Raw genomic sequence first — 19,146 nt, 5'->3', positions numbered from 1 at the left:
TCAAACTAGGTCCTTAACCGGTGTCTTTTTATTTGTTTTATTTTTGTGATTTTTCCGTCTAGATTCATTGTGTAACGAATGTTCGTGTTTGAAAGAGAATTTTATTAATAAAATAATAATATTTTTTGAGTGCTAACAACAACAAAAACTAACAAGTAGGTATCCATCATGTCTATTGAGCAATCCAAGTAGGTATCCATTATATTTTTTTAAACACTTATTAAATTTATTTATTATAATTATTTAAAAATAGTATATATATATATAATGATAAAAATCGTTTAATCACAACACAATAAAGGGTGACATGAAAAAATAAAAATAAAATTCAACATGTTATACGCACATATTTAAGAAAACGATTAACTTCCCTTCCCCTCCCCGAATGACTCCACGAGCTTTCCGAAATAAATCTAATCATTTATTAAATTTATTAATTTATATTTTTAAAATTTTGAATTGTCAAATTAATTTATGTCTCTTTATTGTCAAAGTTATAGAAAACTATATTTTATTTTCAAAAAATGTTAATTTATTATTTATGTGATATTTATAAATAAATAAATAAAATATTCATATTACTAATTTAACTATCAAATTCGTTTTGACTATTATTTTTTTAAAATTTGATAATTAAAATCATTTATTTGTTAAATTCGTTAGTTAAATTAATGATAAGAAACTTTTATTATTTATTTATAAATATCACAGTAAGTTAAAGTATTTAAAAATTTAAAAATCTAGTTTTCTATAATTTTAACATGAAAATTATAAATGACAAGGTTTAAATGAGAATATTAAAAATTACAATTAGTCATAAATAAAGAAAATGACTTGGCCATTCAATATATTTTAAAATATTATATTATCTAAATTAATACTGAAATGGTATACTTGTGCACAACATTTCAATAAATTTATAATTTTGAAATTTTGGTGTTTTTAAACAAGTTCTCCTTTTTTTTTTAAAAAAAATCTTGCTTGATCAATTTTTTAATGTGAAATGGGAAGAATTAAAAAAAAAAATAGACAGCATCAAAGTTAAACAGTATATTCTCTGGGGGTCCCAATAAGTCCTACGTGGACCAATAAGATTCACCCATCAAAGGATTAGATACATCGCAGACTTCACACTCTTATCATAGACTACAGTCATTTGTGCCCCTTCACTTTCTCTCTCGCCGGAATGGCTTCCATGGCTTCCCGTCCGTCCGTCGTCTTTACCACTTCTTCTCGCCGGAAACTTCCTCTCTCCATACCTGTAAGTTTTCGATCTTCCAAATCGATTTCTGTAAACTCGTCTCATTTATCAGTAGTTCGCAAGACAACTGGAATTTCGAAACCGACATCGTTGATAGTTGTAGCAGCCGCGGCTGTTATACCTGTAGAACAACGAACAGGTCCCGATGATCTCGTCCGTTCAATTCTCTCCAAGGTTTATCTCCGTCTCCCCGCTGTTTTCAGATTTTACTTTAGTATTCGATTATATTCATCTGATTTGAATCATTTGATCACAATTGAGTTGTGTTATTATTAGGTTAGTGAATCAGACCGTGGAGTTACGCTCACAAGAGATCAACATAAAGAAGTGGATGAGATTTCTAAGGAATTACAAAGTTACTGTGTGGATGAACCTGTTAAATGTCCACTTATATTTGGAGGTATGATTCTTTTCCTAGCTGAATTTTTCTTGAAGAATGAATAAGTAGATGCCATTGAACTTGCATAAAATGATCAAAATAGCTTAGTAAAATGAAGATTATGTTGGAAAATATTATTGCAAATCACATAAATCACATCATTAATATTTGTATTCGAATCAACCATAAATATAAGAATCTTTAAAATTGACTTAGGCATGCTGAGAATCATTGTCATTTAGAATGATTTCGCCTCCTAAAGGCGGTTATCTCCAGAATTTCAACAGTTTCATCCTGCTAGCAATGCAATTGGATAGCTAAGACTTATGGATTTTGCTCTCGAAATAATGTATATAATGTAGTGTAGTATATTCTCAAAGAATAAATGTTTAAAACTGAAAGGTTTGTGGAAGAGTAAAACTAAAAGATACCTATTCTATATTCTTAATCACCCAAATTCTTTATATATAGGGAACCCACAAAATTAGAAACCCATCAAAATAAGTCAAATTAATAAAATAAGTCTAATTCTAGTAGGTTTAATCCGTCAAACTTACAAAAGAGGCTCACAGGTCTAAAAGTTCCAATAGTCCATTTAAGCATTTGATGCAAGTTCAGTGGGTTATATGACTTGTTTCAAGTTTTGCTTTAGTTCAATTCATCTGAAAAATACATGGGTCCATTGAGATGTTGGTTGTTCTTTACTGTAAATTCATGGTTCTAGTCCCTGGTTTGTTTCCTGATTCATAGTTTAGTTGTTTCTGTCACAATACTAATAACTCAACATCAGAATTCTACTGTTTCATTCCATGTTATTTGTTTCTATATTTAATAGGTGAAAGCATGTATATATAGCTAGGTAGACTAATTATTGTTTTCCCAGAAATGAAATAGTAGAAAATGAAAGGGGACTAAACAATTACCTTACTGAAAAATAAACTAACAAAATCATCGCATCTCATGCTCCTCCTCTCACATAAAAGGGGCCTTCTTCCACAAATTCCTCTAAATCAACTTCATTGCTCATGTCACTAGCTTGTTTATCTTTACATTTCTTCTCCTGCCCAATCTAGAATCCAACATTGAATCCTGTATTTTGTTTTTCTTCTATAGCTTCCTCAAGGTTTTTTCTCTTAATTTTTAAAGTATTTGAAACAATCATTGCCTCTAATGTATTATTTCTAGCCATATCATCTTCCTCATCTGTTTCATTCTCTTATGGAGTTTAAACAGTCTCAACCTCCTTGTCCTGTATCTTGTTTGAATTCCACATATTAAACATCAATTTATCACTTAATTAAGGAGTGTTTGAGTTTTGACTGAGTTATAGCTTTCAACACATTTATGCAGAGTGGGATGTGGTATACTGCTCAAACCCTACATCACCTGGAGGTGGTTATAGGAATGCATTTGGACGCCTTATTTTCAAAGCAAAGGAAATGATTCAAGTTGTTGAATCTCCTGATGTTGTCAAAAACAAGGTCTCCTTTTCAGCTTTTGGATTTCTTGATGGACAAGTGTCACTTAATGGTAAATCTTCTCTTCTAACTACTGCTCTCAAGTTAATTAATTTTTAGTTCATCTTCAGTAGGCATTAAAATATTTTTAGTTCCTTGTCCTTTCATAATATTTTAAAATATTAAAGAATATAAACATTTTGATCATTTTATCCAAATAACCCATTTCTTACATCAAATAAGTTTTGGCCAAATTGTCAAATTGGGGCCAAGTGAGAGATTTCAGACCTTTTCTTTTAAACCCAACAATTTAGGGCTCCTTATTTCCTTATTGTTAAAGTTATACAAAACTAGATTGTCTCAATAGTTTCAAACGTCGTTAATTTATTATCTATGTGGCATTTAAAAATAAATAAAAGATCCATATCACTAATTTAACTACCGAATTTTAGCGAACCGAAGGTTTTGGCTTCCGAATTTCAGAGAATCGCTAGTCAAAACACTCAATTCTCTGAAATTCGGTAGTTAAATTAGTAACATTAATTTTTTAAATATAAATGTCACGTGAATAATAAGTTAACGGTGTTTGGAACCGTTGATACAAAACCTCGTTTTGTATAATTTTCACAATAAGGAACCCCAAATTGTGAGGTTTAAAAGAAGAAATTCGAAACCCAATAAGGAGCCCCAATTAGGCCAATAAGTTTTTTTCCTTCTTTTTTCAAATAATCAACTGATTATTCAAATAACCCGACATCAAACAAATACATACCTTGACCCGCTTTAGCAAAGGAAATATATACAAAGGAACAAAAATTTGAATATATGTTTAGTTAAGTTATGTTTTGTAACTATTTAATCTAAATCAATATTTTGAATGAGATACTTGACAAAAACAAGTGTTTCCAAGGAAAATTCATTTTCTTGTCCAAACCAATAACCAAATATAGCTCCATAAAGTATTTCCAAATGGTATCAACTACTTTTCTTAGATTGAAGTCCTCCATTGACAGGGAAACTGAAAGTGTTGGACGAGAGATGGATACAGGTGATATTTGAGGCACCTGAACTTAAGTTGGGTGGATTAGAGTTCAGCTATGGAGGTGAAAGTGAGGTTAAGCTTGAAATCACTTACATTGATGAAAACATTCGATTGGGGAAAGGTTCGCGAGGTTCTCTCTTTGTATTCCAACGCCTCAAATAGTTTTTAATTTTTTAAAACATATATCCGGTGACCAATATATGTTTCTCAAGGTTCCTTTTCATTGCATAAATGTGTATAATAGGACCATGATGATTGGTTTCTAACACTCCCATTTGTACATGTTTGTTTTGTTTGGGTGTTTTTGTAAGCTTGTTCTTGGGTAAAGCACATTTTGGGTAAATTTAAAACTCAACCCCAAATTTTGGGGTCCCCAATCCAGATTTAGTAGAACATTTTGTGTTGGGTTCATTTCAGGTTACTTGAACAGTTTTGCAGTTTTTTTTAGGATGGATCATCTCGGGTTACACAGCAAATTCCTTCTTTTACAAGAAAAAGTTTTTTTTTTGTTATTATATTTTTTTGTTACCCAATCCATTCATGATTCAACTCCTCTATTTGCAAGGTTTAGTTTGGGTTATATTATTCAAATGCTTACTTCTATTTAGGGATGCAAATCAGTCGAGTTGCTCGCGAGTCGTTCGGTCAAAGCTCGACTTGAGTTTGACCAAGTTCAAACTCGAGCCGGCTCGTTTAATATTCAAGTCGAGCTGATATAATACTTGACCGATGACTTATCGAATTTTTTCGAGCCTGGTAATAAATAATATATATTTATATATATATATATATATTAATATTAAAATTTAAAATAAATATTTTTTCTTGATAAATATTTTATAATTTAATTTTAGTTTAAGTTTTACGAGTTGAGCTTCTCTTAGCTCGTATGTAAATAGTCCGAGTTCGAATGAGTTCGAATCGAGTTAATAAATATACTTAATTGAGCTCAAGTTTCGATAAGTTTATACAACGATCCAATAGTAAGATTAAAATATTAATTTTGTTGGTTTAATAAATTGTATTGGTCTGTATATTTAAAATTTGTTATAAAAAATATAATAGTAATATATAATAATTAAACGAGTTAAAATTGGTTTTATTATTTATTTATTTTTAATATATTGTAGTTCATGAGAAACTTTTGGAGTAGATCTATAAATGGGAGTTATTGTTAAAAAAATAAGAATTTAAGAAGAAAAAAGAATTAATAAATTTGAAAACAATTGTTTATAAATATAAAATGATAAAAATAAATAAAAATCAGACCTAACAGAGCTGATTCTCTATTCATTCATACACAGTAACTGTCGAAGAATTCAGTTGAATTACGGGGAGAGTGTGAGTGATGACGACGGCGGCGGCGACGATGCCAATTCTCGTCAATCTTCACGCCGAGAAATCTAATCCAAAGTACACTAAAGGTCTTCTTCATTCTCCTATTTTGTTGATTTGATTTCTCTTCTTCAGTTCATTGATTAAACGACTAATGTTATCAGGTAGGCAATGCAAATATGTTGGCCAAGCAGTGGTAAGTGACCGTCTTCTTTTATTCAAGCTCGCTATTGAGCTGAGAAAGAGGCGGAGATTTTACCTTTTTCGGAATTATATATGTTTGTGCTAAGATGTGACAGAGACCAATACCTATACGGATATTGACGGCTGGAAAAAAGAGATCAGAGGGAGTGCAGCACATAGTTGACGATTACATTCAGAAAATCAAGCCTTATTGTTCAGTGGATGATGTAAAGATCAGATCAAATCCTAAGAATGCTCGGTATGTTGTTTTTGCTTCATCATCCTATAGTTGTTTCATTCTGTTTTGATGAACTTAATTGTAATGTACCGCATGTTTCATGTATGATTCCTTGAAATTCTTGCTCTCTGGGCTTGAATAACAAGAAATCTGATTGAATTATTGTTTTGCTTGAAATTTATCAATGTTTCCTGTTCTTCGAATTTATTGGAGAACTTGAGGTTGCTTAATGTCTCTGATGTTGTTTACTTGTAATATAACTTTAAATTCTAGTATGTATGATGTTCTGGAAATTGTTCCATGTTCGTCGGAAAAAAATTATTAATTGCAATTTTCTAAATATTCTACCTATCACCACAAAGATTTTACCAGTGATTCTTGTTATATGTTGCAGAGATACTAAGGCTCAGGTTGAACATGAAGACACAGCTTTCATGAGCCTCATCAAATCTGATGACTGGGTACTATCTCAAACTCCTCTAGGTTGATTTACACGATACACATATCGGTATATGCATCTCACCAAATCAAGTCTTTCTGTTTTTTCCATGGATATGGAAAAAACTTCTGCAGTGGCTTGTGATTGCATTTTGTGGATGTATTTCCTCATGTGCTCCTCCTGAGTATCATCCTTTCACGTCTCTCTTTCTGTTTTCCTTCTTCCATGATGAGTATTCATTAAATTTACTGTGATTCATTGAATTCATGGAGAACCATTGTCCCTGGAATGTTATTTTTAAGCACAACTGATGTTTGATAGTTTTCTTCTTCTCTTACTTCCCAATAGTGTGTTTATAATCTGTTAACAAGTAGCTGTTGTGCTTTTATAGGTTGTGATGCTGGATGAGCATGGACTTGACGTCGATTCTGAACAAGTAGCTGAGTTAATTGGAGATGCCGGGAATTCTGTATGCGATTACTTTCTCCTTAATTCATTATTCCATTTATTCCGAAATTGCTTGGAAAGATAAATTAACTCAATCATAAGAATCTATGTCCATACGAAAAAATAATTCTAGGTCTCATTGAATTTATTAGTAGGCTATAACTCATATAAAGTCAAAAGCATTAGGACTGAGAACAGTGATTTTGGTTGTTGAATGTCTTAAGTTTGAGAATTAGATTATATAGATGATATCAACATGTATGCCAACCTTGATTAAAAATATCTGAGACATTTGTGGATGTTTCTAAATAGGAGTATTGCAGAAGGTTTATTTCTAAATTTGGAACATTTCAAATTGAGCCATCTCACTAAATTTATAATAATTTAAGAAGTTAGCACGACCCCTCACAGTTTTGACCCCTCACTTCAACCTAAGACGTTCTTAGTGAGAATCAAATAATTTTATATTTAAGACTTTTAAGTAGTTTTACTTTAGTAACCCCATCCTTTCCATTTATGTTTGACAGGGAGCGTCAAACTTACTGTTTTGTATTGGGGGTCCATATGGCCATGGCATGCAGTTGCGCAAAAGGGCTAACTTGTCCATAAAATTATCATCATTGGTCCTAAATCATCAGATTGCATTGATTGTGCTGATGGAGCAACTCTACAGGTATGACTGTTAAATCCAGCTTGTAACAGTTAGTGCATTGTCAAATTTAGTTTAATCAAGCACAAGTTGAACCTGACCTTTTGTTTCGAGAAAACACAATTATTTGCATTTATATTTTATTAAACATTAGAAATGAGTATATTCTTAAGAAACTTAGAATTATTTACTTTGAAAAAGCAATCAAGTCAAATCGAATTTGAGTTTAAATTTCCCTCAAACTTTCACCAAATTTTGATTTATAACCAAAACGTCCACACAGTTTGATTTTGGAAAAAAAAACATTCTTTGTTGAAAAAGTGGATTATTAGGGTTATTGGGAGCTTGTTCGTTGGATTTAAAAAATATTCAAACATTATTTCATCAATTCTTTTATCAATCACATCACTTAATTCATTAACAAAAATACTAAAATAGCTTCTATTCTTTTAAAAAATATTTTATCATTATATATTATACCTTCTAAATTTTCTAAAAAAAACAACAATTCCTTAAAATCATCAACAATCAACATTTTTTAAACAAACCAAGGTTTATTTAAAAAACCCACCACCATGGGTTAAATGATTGAAATCTTATTTGAATTAATATTTTAAAAACTAAATTAATGTCAGGTATTTTAGTTGATGTTATAACCTTTTACCAAACAAGGCCAGATAGATGATTTTCAGATATGACAATTTTAACTCAGAAGCATACACAAGTTAACCATTTTTTCTTATTTGTGTTATTTACAGGGCCTGGACTATTCTTAAAGGCCAAAATTACCATCACTAATCTTAACAGAACGACGCCAACACGATTCACTCTGCCTGCCTTTCCATATGAGGTAAAAAAAACTGCCACCTTCGCCACTAAACCACTACATCTAGTTCTTATTTGACATCAGATATTTGCACATATCTTTAATGTTCAAATGCATTTGATACCTAGTTTCTAAATTGTTTCATTGCTGAGAAATAGTGATGAAATGGCCTTAACCCTTAAGCCGGTCAATCCATTTCATATTCAACATAATCATGCCTTCATAGTTCATACAATGCTTCCTTCCTACACTAACCTTATATTTAATTACTAATATAACCCTAAACCGTTTTACATATAAGGAAGATGGGGTTGAAGGAGATTGAAGCCAAATAAGCAAAAAAAAAACAAGCTAGAATAAACCTGGAAACTGATTTCAGCCTTCAATCCATCATTCTATGGAGAGGCTTTCTGGTGAAAATTTGGTCATCATCTTTGTAAGGTTCTTAGTAGTTGTCCGTGCTCATGTGGCTTCTTGAGCTCTCATACCCTCCTGATCGAGCAAACGGGCTCACTCCTTCCTACACAAAAACATTAGGCGAAATTTTGTTAAACAAATGTCTCGACTTCGATTTCCATTAAGAACATCTTAAATTGAAATGGGGTCAGGTCATTACATTGGATATGGATGCTTGGCTTTGGTTACGAGAATTGTAACCATCATGAGACGAAGAATATGACATGGTTTGCTCATCTGCCATGTTTCTCATTCTTTCAAGTTCAGGCAACACAACTTTACCCAAATCAGGTCGATCTTTCCTTCTCAACTCAGCACATTGAAGCGACATCCTCCCAAACAACAAAGCTTCTTCAATCGGCCAATTTGTTACAGTGGGATCCAACATTTGAGCAAATGTCCCTTTCTCAAGTGCCTTTTCAACATGATGAGCCAAACCCATGGGGGGTTTAGCCGTTATTATCTGCAAGAACATAATTCCTAACGAATAAATATCAGATTTTATCCCAAGCATTCCTGTCTGTTGATACTCCGGATCTATATAACAGAAAGTTCCCGCCGTCGACGTCATTCTGTATTGAGTAACTGTATCCGCCACCGAAGGAGGAACAAGCCTGGCCAAACCGACATCACTTATCTTACTAACGTAGTTGTGATCTAACAAAATATTTCCTGGTTTCAAATCACGGTGCACGATCGGCTCTGGTTTTGCTTGATGGAGAAAAAGTAACCCAGTTCCGATTTCACATGCTATTCGAAACCTCTGCTGCCATGTCAATGGTGGCGTGTTTCCCTTACGTAGAAGACGGTCTTCTAAGCTTCCGTTCGACATGTATTCGTAAACTAGACAACCGTATTCAGGACAAGCTCCGAGGAGTAGGACCATGTTTGGATGTCTTATACAGCTGAGAACTTCGACTTCCCGTTGAAATTGTGATCTTCCTTGAGCGGCGTCGGGCCGGAGAACCTTAACTGCTGTTGGCGTGTGATCTAGGTAACATTTGTAAACTGGGCCGTAACCGCCTTCACCGATTTTCAATGATTCGTGGAAGAAATTTGTTGAGGATTCTATATCCTCTATGGAGTATCTACGGTAACGGATGTCTGATTCAGATAGTTTACTCATTACTTTGTTTCTTTCTTCTGCTTCCTTTAGTGCTTTCATTTCGACGCTTATTCGTTTCTGTGCTTCTAACTCTGCTATCCTTTGAGATGCTTCTGCATGTTCTATGGCTACCCTAGACTTTGCCCTTTCTTTTTCTACCAATGCTAATGCTGCTCCCTCTGATAATTTCGCCTCTTCTAGCTTCTGTTCTTCTTCTACTTTCCATCGCTGGAGCTCATTTGTCTGCACAAAAAGTTGCATTTGCGTTTCATCAGGTGAGTGTAGTGTAATTCTTTTGTTTCATTTGGTAGAAGTTTCTTATCAAGTTCCATTTTAGACCATTTTGTTTCATTTGATAGAGGTTTCTTCTCGATCACGATCTAAGAATTTTCTGTGATTTTTGTTGTTTTATATGGTATACACGACATTCTATCAATAATGATCCAAATCATAGTGTAATTCTTTTGTTTCATGTGGTATATGTTTCTTCTTGATCATGATCAAATTCCATTTTAGAGCATTTTGTTTCATTTGGCAGAGGTTTCTTCTCGATCATCATGATCTAAGAATTTTCTCCAGCTTATAGTGTGGTTTTTGTTGCTTTATATGGTATACACATCATTCTATCAATAATGATCCAAATCACAGTGTAATTCTTTTGTTTCATTTGGTAGAAGTTTCTTCTCGATTTCCATTTTAGACCATTTTGTTTCATTTAGTAGAGGTTTCTTCTCGATCATGATCTAAGAATTTCTTCAGTTTAGTGTGATTTTTGTTCCTTTATATGGTATACACATCATTCTATCAATAATGATCCAAATCATAGTGTAATTCTTGTGATTCATTTTGTAGAAGTTTCTTCTCGATCATGATCAAATTCCATTTTAGGCCATTTTGTTTTATTTGGTAGATTTTATTTGGTAGAGGTTTCTTCACCTTATAGTGTGATTTTTGTTGCTTTATATGGTATACACATCATTCTATCAATAATGATCAAAATCATATTGCAATTCTTTTGTTTCATTTAATAGATGTTTCTGCATGGTCACCATCAAGTTCCTTTTAAATCATTATAAATTTTGATGAACTTTTCGATACCAAAACAGCCCACAATACCTTTTGTTTTGCTGTGAGTGCTTCTTTGCAGGCTGAGCTATACATGTCCATTGTTTGCTTCAGTTGCTGCTTCAACCGTCTCATTTCTACTTCCACTTCGTCCTGATAAAGAGAACAAGTAAGATTATTTTGTTTTAGAATTGAACTTGAGATATGAGGGACTAACCATTGCTTGAGTTGAAGATGATCTTTCACTGTCATCTGAAGTTATTGAAAATTTGCGTGGAGTGATCGCCTCTATTGATTTCCGTCCTGAGTTAAGATACTCAAAGCTATCTCTATCTCTATAGCTATCTCTATCTCTCTCTGCATCTAATATGCTTGGCTGAAATGGAGAATGGGCTCGACCAACATCATGACCGTCGTAAAATGGAGGATGCATATTGTCTATGCTCGGTCTTCCCCCCGATACAAAGGATATGTCAGTGTCCGGAGGTGGTGGAAAATCTGCGTATGATTTTCCATTTGGACCTTTCCTATGAGTGAAAGGAGACCTGCGCAAAGAATAAGTCGGAAAAATCTTAAGAGAAAACAAACAATACGACGACAACTATGATGTTCTAAAAGTTCAATGTTTCTCACTTCATAGATTCTAGATCATGCAGCATGTTGGTTGGATGTTCTGATTGTGATCTTGGAATTCCTGCAAAGAAATGATAGTTTCATTTGAGTTTTATATAGGACGGGTTCAATTCAAGTCATGACTGTAGTAACCTTTAAAGGCGTTTATGCTTGGAGCGTGCGAACTTGTTGAGTGGGGCAATGAGGGGATGTTTTGGGCGAGAATTAGATTGCGGAGCTGAGATACGGCGGGGGCGGCACGAGTCGCGGCTCGCGTAGACGAGATCTTCCCTTTAGAGGAGATTACATATACGGTGCAAAAATCCGCAGCTACTTTCGTGACGCTAGACGGAACATCTGTTATTTTGAATCTCCTGCAGAGACAAATTTAACAAACTCTGTGTTTGGTAGGAGTTATATAAGTTATAGACTTACTTGAGAAAACCGTGCTTGGAAGGGGCACCTAAGACCAAAACTTCTATCGCGGATTGAGAAACGTAGTCCACCAACGCTTTCGCCACGTCGTGCTCGTGGAGAACGATGTCGTAGCATTTTATCTAAACACAAACACAAATTGAGAAATTTCTGTTTTGGGTTAAGAAACAAAAACATAAACAAAGTAGGTCTCACGTCTTTTCTAGTGCAGTAACATCGAAAGGGGAGGAATAACTCCTTTGTTATTGGATCGGCATCGGATTGGGAGGAGGAGGCATCGTGGGAGTATTCGTGGTGGTGGATTTCTGCGATATGAAATTAGATGCAAATGGATGAATCGAAAGAGACATAAAAGAAGAAAAGATTGATAATTACTTGGAGGAGAATGGGAAAGATGGACTTGAGAATGGGATTTATTGATATCGACATGAATTAGGACAAGAGTTTGGCCTTGGCTAAGCATGTTATCAATGACCCATTTGAGAGCAGTTTGGCTTCCTTTGTCTTTGTCAATGGCTAATGCAACAAGCCTGGTGATTGTTTCTTTCTTTTCTCCTCCGCCTCCACTTCCACCACCTCCTCCACTTCGATGATTCCCCCACATTTTCTTCGTTTTTTAGATTCTCTGCAATTTTGCTCTCATAATAATGGCAGGAAATGAAGATCAATTTTTTTTTTTCTCTCTTTATTCCCCTAATTTAGGAGCTACTTTGATTCATTCATTCTCCTTCCTCCCTTTCAACTAACTTTTTTTGGTGGGGAGTTGGATTAACCGTTTATGCATTCATTCTCCACTACTTATTTTATCATCCTTACCTTTTTTATTCATTATCTATTAAAGCAAATTGCTTTTCCCACCCCCTCCCATATTCCCACCCCCTGCTTAACTCCTTAATTAATTTCAAAATAACTTATTTATCCCTACCACCTTTATATATTTACACATTTCTTATTTTATTTATTTTATTTTATTTTATTATTGAGTGTTTTTATTAAATATAATTAATTAATTAATTTTTAATATTTTTTTAACTTTATTTATTTAATTAAAAATACAAAATATTATTTTTTTATATTATAATTATTTAAAATATATTAAATATTGAAATATATAATAATTTAATAAAATATAAATAATTAATATTTTATTATATTAATTTTATATATATATTAAAATACTTACAAAAATTATTTATCAAATAATAATTAATAATTAGTCTAATCATAATATTTTAATTAATAATATTATATATTAATAATTAGTCAAACATAATATTTTTAATTTTAATTAATAATATTATATATTAATAATTATTTCTAATTTTAATTAATAATATTATATATTAATAATTAGTCAAACATAATATTAATAATTATTAATATTTTTATAAATAAAATTATCTATTAATTAATAATTAATATAATCATAATATTTTATTTAATAATATTATATATTAATAATTATTCAAACATAATATTTTTAATAATAAATCTTAATAATATTATATATTAATAATTAGTCAAACATAATATTTTTTAATAATAAGTCGCGCCGCCCTAAATTAACAAAATCAAATCTAAATAAGATATATATAATTAATTTTAAATATTATATATTAATAATAAAATTATAATAAATTAATTAAAATAAAATAATAATTTTATATAAAATAAATATTTTAAAAAGTTAAATATAAAATATTTTAATAAAAAATATTATTAAAAATATTATGCATTATCACTAATTATTACTATATAATATATTAAAGACTTTATCTTATTTATTTTTATTTATTTGTTAGATAATTTTATTTATAAAAAAATTGATTTTTATAGGTATTTAAAAAATATATATATAATTAATATAATAAAATATTAAATATTTATATTTTATTAAATTTGTACACATTTTAATATTTAATATATTTTAAATAATTATAATATAAAAATAATAATATTTTGTATTTTTAATTAAATAAATAAAGTTAAAAAATATTAAAAATTAATTAATTATATTTAATAAAAAAACTTAATAATTAAATAAAATAAAATAAAATAAGTAAAATAAATAAAATAAGAAATGTAAATATATAAAGGTGGCAGGGATAAATAAGTCATTTTAGAGTTGATTGAGGAGAGAGGGAGGGGGTGAGAATATGGGAGGGGGTGGGAAAAGCAGCTCCCCTATTAAATCACCCTTTAACATTTATACACAATAATTAGGGCTAAAAATTGGTTTGGAAACTGAAATGTATATAAAAACTATTTAAAATGATCTCCTGTTCTATGAGGATACGAGTATCAGGTTCGAGCCCGTCAGTCGACATGTCTGTCTGAGTATATTTGCGAATTATATCCTTAAACTGTGGGAATTAGTCGCACCACGAAGGAGTTAATTGAAAAATGATCGATATTGTTAGTTTTGTAATTTACATAAAAATATTGCAGCAATAATAATAAAATTACTATATGTTTTTGTTAAAATATAGATTGTTTCAATTTATTTTTTTTATAATTATTACTTAGAAGTAATGTTGAAACAAATATTACTGTATGTAGTTGGTGTTTGAAGCATAAATCGAATAATAATATTTTATATTTTATATATAATTTGTGTACTTAATCTACCTAAGTTTAAACTAATATAATTATTAATCATAAAAATAATTAGTTATTTTTTGTCAAAATTAAAAAATATTTATTTATTTGAATTGGTAAACCTCCACTAAACACACTTGAAATTAGAACTCATTTTCTAAATTAAAAAAATATATATGATAAACTTATGTATTAACATATAGTTTCTGAAAATTCAAATTAAACTCACATGACAATAACATTGAACAACTCACATACAAATGTATATAACTGTACAACATTTAAAAAAAAAATATATGTTTCTATATGACTTAAAAAAATATGCTCTCATAAAACACTATATAAGAAGAATATAAAACAATACAAAATGCAAAAATATCATTAAACCAGACCCCTCTAAAGACCCCGCCTTCCCAATATTGACGCTTGTTCGAATCATGGTCTTGAATTTGCAAGTTCCAACTGAAGGATCAGCAGTAGTCACAACCGAAAGATTCGGGAACTGACACGCAATCGGTTTTTGATCATTCTCTTGATAATAACTATTAAACGCGTAAGAAATATTCCCTTTAATATCCAATCCTCCACACGAGGTCCCGTACCCGAGGCTTGTGCAATCTGCGCGGCTACACGCGTAACTCAAACTATCGGCCAACAGAGGGTTATCAAGGCTAGCCGAATCCGATAAAACACACCACTTTTTTGATAAATAATGAACCCCTTTTGCCCCCACCAATCCACCACCTTTTGTACTAGACCCGAGGTTAAGATGGTATTTTGGTGTCCCGTCGAAGTAAAATATCCCCCAATGTCGTTCAAAATTCCCAGGTTGGATGCTTTTCGCGTCTTCATCGATTAAGCTAAACAAGTAAGCATCAATTGGTCCTGGCCTCAATGGTGTTCCGGTTGAGATATGTGATATTAGACCTTGGTTAAACTTCTGAGCATATTGATTATTTGCATTTCTATCTCCATCTGTCGGCCAACCAACTTCTCCAACGATTATAGGCATATCTCCATACCCGTTCTTTTGCAAAGCCCAAAGAAGGGTATCGAGATTTGCGTCGAAAACATTTTGGTATATCCTCCCATTGTCGTTGATTGGGGAAGGAAAACCATTGAAGAAGGCGTAGTCGATTGGAAAATTTGGATCAGCGTAGAGGCTTATAAAGGGATAGATATTGACGGTAAAAGGGGATCCATTTTGGCTTAGGAAAGCGAGAATTTGTATCATGAGATCGTGTATATTAGCTCGAAAATCGCCCGTAGAAGGGAGAGTTGTCGAAGATTCGTAGACATCTGCGTTTAGAGGACAAGTGACTTTAACTCGGTTTCCTAAACCGGATTTTATTAATGCGGCTTGAATGTTTTGAAGTGCGGGGAGAGTTGTTGGGAGGTACGTGCCATTATACGTCGACAAGAAAGGCTCGTTTCCAACTGCAACATACCTTATAAGAAAATAGAAGTAAAAAAATTGCAATTAGGTTTAGTTGAGAGGACAAAATGATAGAAAAAGGAAGTTTAAATTTAAATAAGTCACTAATGCTCAACTAATTTGATTAATTTATACAAGTTGTAATTATTATCATAGTTAAGTCTATTTGATTATAAAACTTGTAGGCCTAGATTACTAGGATATTTGAACTTAATCTAAAAAAATAACCTTTAAACAACAATAATGATTTTAATCCAAATAAGTCACACAATCCATTTTTTTAATAACCTAGAGGTCCTATGTCAACTTAAAAACCTTATTTTACAACCCACTCATCAAATTTATTTTATTTAAAAATGAAAATGTTGTTTGATTTTAAATCACTGATATAGTTTGAACAGAAAACGATTTCCACCCAACCTTAAGTTGAATGGAATGTCATCACTGGTTTCTGGTTTGTGGTTTGTGAGCGAAAGTAAGGTTGAAAAAATATATTTATACATATATTTTTTAAAATAAATAAAATAAACTTGTTCACTATAGTTATAGTTAGGCTCACATCTTCTAAACCAAACAAGTGTGTGAATGGATAGACTTCATCAAATAAAGACATTATCAATATCAATAGATATCAATAGATAACAGTAGATAACAATCAAATCAGTTTTATTCATTAGAAGCAAAAAATAAAAATAAAAAACTTTTATTAATGTGCCTTTATGAGATTTAATTTATTTCAATAATTATTTATAAACCTATAATGCATTGTTGGTACTATACTAATCATTGCTCAATACAACTCATTAAGAAAAAAAAATATAATATGAATGACCTACAAGATCGTGCATTTGTAAAATAATATAAATCTTTCTAAAATATAAAATAAACTTGTACACTTAACCCATAAAGTAATCTAATATATTAAAATTTTAATTCCATTCTTATTTAAAAATAACTATAATAAGTTAAAGGGTTATTATAGCTGTAATAATATGCTAAAATTTCAAATTAAAAAACATTAATATAACTTCTTATATACATATGTCATTCCCAATCAAAACATAATACTATTTTTTTTTTATTCAACCATAATCAAACATAAAAAAAATTAAGATATAATTATAAGGATTTTCAGTTTAAATTATTTAAATAACTTAATCTAATACAATATTATTTCACTTTTTCTAATTTATTAATTAAAATATTTTTTATTTTTAATTATTAATTTAAGTATTCTTATTTAAAACAAAAATCATTCGAACTCAAAATTATCCTAAATAATTACTTTTAAAATAACCCATTTTAACCCTTTTTTTCCGGTTATTTACAAACCCGATTAAACTCAAAGTTGTATTAATTTTTTATTTTATTTTTTAAATAATTGGAAATTAAAGAATTAAAATTATTATTATTATTATTATTTTTATTATCACCTCAAAAATTCAATACTAATTAATGGGTAAGTCTATGTTAATTTTTATTTAAAAATATAGTAGAACAAAATAGAGAATAATTAGAAGTGAAAGAATTGAGAGTACTTATTAGTGGATTTTCTAGTCATTAATTCTGAAGAGTTTATAATTTAGAAAATAACTATGAACAAATATAAACCACGAAATGACTTCAAATCAAAAATAATGAAAAGAAGAGAAATGAATTATATATACCTGATATCGACGTTATTGGTAGAAACATGAAAAGAAATATTCCGATCAACCCATAATTGAGCAGCAGTTAGATTGGTAGCAAGATTACTCAACATATCATTTGGAATTCCAACCATAACTTGAATTCCCGATCCACTTAAAGCATTCAAAGTTCCCCAATCTGCATCAAAAAGTTTCACTTTTTCAATTCCATTATCTTTCAACAATCGTGAAACCATCGTCGCCGGCAATGGATGAGTCGCCTGAGTTCCCCAATTTGCTCCGATCATCATCATACCCTTTACTTCAAAACATAATAATATTATTAATATTATTACAATCAAACCCATCTTCATCTTCTTCTTCTTTTTCTTTAATTTGGATCGATCGATAGATGATTGATATATAAATATATATTGGATCGATTCTTGAAATGGGTTTTTGTGAAAAAAAAGGGGGTTTTCTCTCTCCTTTTCTTTGTGGGTATTGATTCGATTCTTCTGGTTGTTTTTGCTGTCAGTGTAGGGTAAGAGAAGGAGAAGAGAGAGAGAATGTGGGACATGGTTAGAATATGATTATTAATTAATTGAATTCGATAAATATTATTTTTTCATTTATGATAGTCGGCTGGGTAGTATATATCTATCTTCTTATTTCAATAACAAGAACATATAAATTAATTTAAAAAAAAAAAAAATAATATGATAGGTCATCATTCTGAAGAGGTAGAGATTTATTTTATAAAATGAATAAAGTGTATTATATATAAATAAAATAAAAAATAATAATTTTAAATAAAATGTATTTTAATATTTTAATTAATTAATTGATTTGACAATGAAATAAACTTTAAAATAATGTTAGATTTTTTTTAATTATTTACATAATTTTAAATAGAACTATGCCTTTGATTTTATTTATTTATTTATTAAAATATATTTTTTAAGATAATTAATTTATATTTAATTTAATAAAATGTTAAATATAAAAAATTAAGGGTTGAATGTTCAAATTAGGGTTCTTAAATCTAGTTGAATTTAGGATCTCTTATTTTAAATCTTTGAATTTGGGTTTTGTTTTAACAATATTAAATATCATTAAATTGTTATTTACGCGAAATCATAAATAAATTAAATAAAATTTATGTCACTAATTTAATTAACGAATTTCTCTAAAGTTTGATAGTCAAATCTCTTGGTTAGTTGGAATTCGATAGTTAGTTTAGTGATATAAATTTTATTTATTTATAAATGTGGCTTAGATGATAAATTAGTGAATTTTATTATATTTAAGATAAAACATTATTTGTATAACTTTGTCAATAAAAAACTCATTTACTATTAGGACATAAGTAAATTTAAGTCAACTAACATGTATCCGTGCATTTGCACGAGTAATAATATAAAAAATCGTGAAAAAATATTACGGTAAAAAATTTATGGGCATGTCAACCCACAATCCGACTCAAGTATCCATTTACTCTCACATATATCCAAATTAACCACAGTTCTCGACCCGGCAATTCGGACACTTTAAAA

The 19,146-nt window shown here is 30.4% G+C and overlaps 4 protein-coding genes across 5 annotated transcripts; 2 read left to right on the top strand and 2 right to left on the bottom strand.

Annotated features, from left to right (window-relative positions):
* The first annotated feature begins 1,151 nt into the window (after positions 1-1,151).
* LOC124926082 (probable plastid-lipid-associated protein 8, chloroplastic) lies at positions 1,152-4,469 on the top strand. The gene is made up of 4 exons (XM_047466248.1): positions 1,152-1,435; positions 1,538-1,661; positions 2,991-3,170; positions 4,111-4,469. The coding sequence occupies exons 1-4, from the start codon at positions 1,187-1,189 to the stop codon at positions 4,299-4,301; spliced, it is 744 nt and encodes a 247-aa protein (XP_047322204.1). The 5' UTR covers positions 1,152-1,186; the 3' UTR covers positions 4,302-4,469.
* Positions 4,470-5,416: 947 nt separating this feature from the next.
* Positions 5,417-11,609, top strand: LOC124924117 (putative RNA methyltransferase At5g10620). 2 transcript variants are annotated; one of them, XR_007098296.1, is made up of 8 exons: positions 5,417-5,563; positions 5,639-5,670; positions 5,774-5,916; positions 6,290-6,356; positions 6,726-6,803; positions 7,309-7,454; positions 8,189-8,280; positions 10,965-11,609. XR_007098296.1 is itself a non-coding variant. In XM_047464189.1 (7 exons), exons 1-7 carry the CDS (start codon positions 5,488-5,490, stop codon positions 8,226-8,228), a joined length of 582 nt encoding a protein of 193 aa, XP_047320145.1. In that variant the 5' UTR covers positions 5,417-5,487; the 3' UTR covers positions 8,229-8,468. The 2 variants fall into 2 exon arrangements, 1 of the variants encoding a protein (XP_047320145.1); XM_047464189.1 differs by lacking the exon at positions 10,965-11,609 and having other exon boundaries at positions 8,189-8,468.
* On the bottom strand, positions 8,702-12,533 carry LOC124923634 (U-box domain-containing protein 52-like). Its single transcript, XM_047463595.1, has 9 exons — positions 12,305-12,533; positions 12,125-12,234; positions 11,930-12,051; positions 11,648-11,868; positions 11,516-11,576; positions 11,100-11,427; positions 10,934-11,035; positions 8,873-10,060; positions 8,702-8,776 (listed from the first exon to the last, which is right to left on the bottom strand). Exons 1-9 carry the CDS (start codon positions 12,531-12,533, stop codon positions 8,702-8,704), a joined length of 2,436 nt encoding a protein of 811 aa, XP_047319551.1.
* A 2,201-nt stretch (positions 12,534-14,734) lies between these two features.
* Positions 14,735-18,064, bottom strand: LOC124924116 (glucan endo-1,3-beta-glucosidase 6-like). Its single transcript, XM_047464188.1, has 2 exons — positions 17,630-18,064; positions 14,735-15,975 (listed from the first exon to the last, which is right to left on the bottom strand). Exons 1-2 carry the CDS (start codon positions 17,962-17,964, stop codon positions 14,865-14,867), a joined length of 1,446 nt encoding a protein of 481 aa, XP_047320144.1. The 5' UTR covers positions 17,965-18,064; the 3' UTR covers positions 14,735-14,864.
* Positions 18,065-19,146: the final 1,082 nt, after the last annotated feature.

Source organism: Impatiens glandulifera, chromosome 2 (genome assembly GCF_907164915.1).
Source record: "Impatiens glandulifera chromosome 2, dImpGla2.1, whole genome shotgun sequence".
NCBI lineage: Eukaryota > Viridiplantae > Streptophyta > Magnoliopsida > Ericales > Balsaminaceae > Impatiens > Impatiens glandulifera.
Note: the sequence above shows the minus strand (reverse complement) of the source record. Positions and strands in the feature narration are given on the sequence as shown.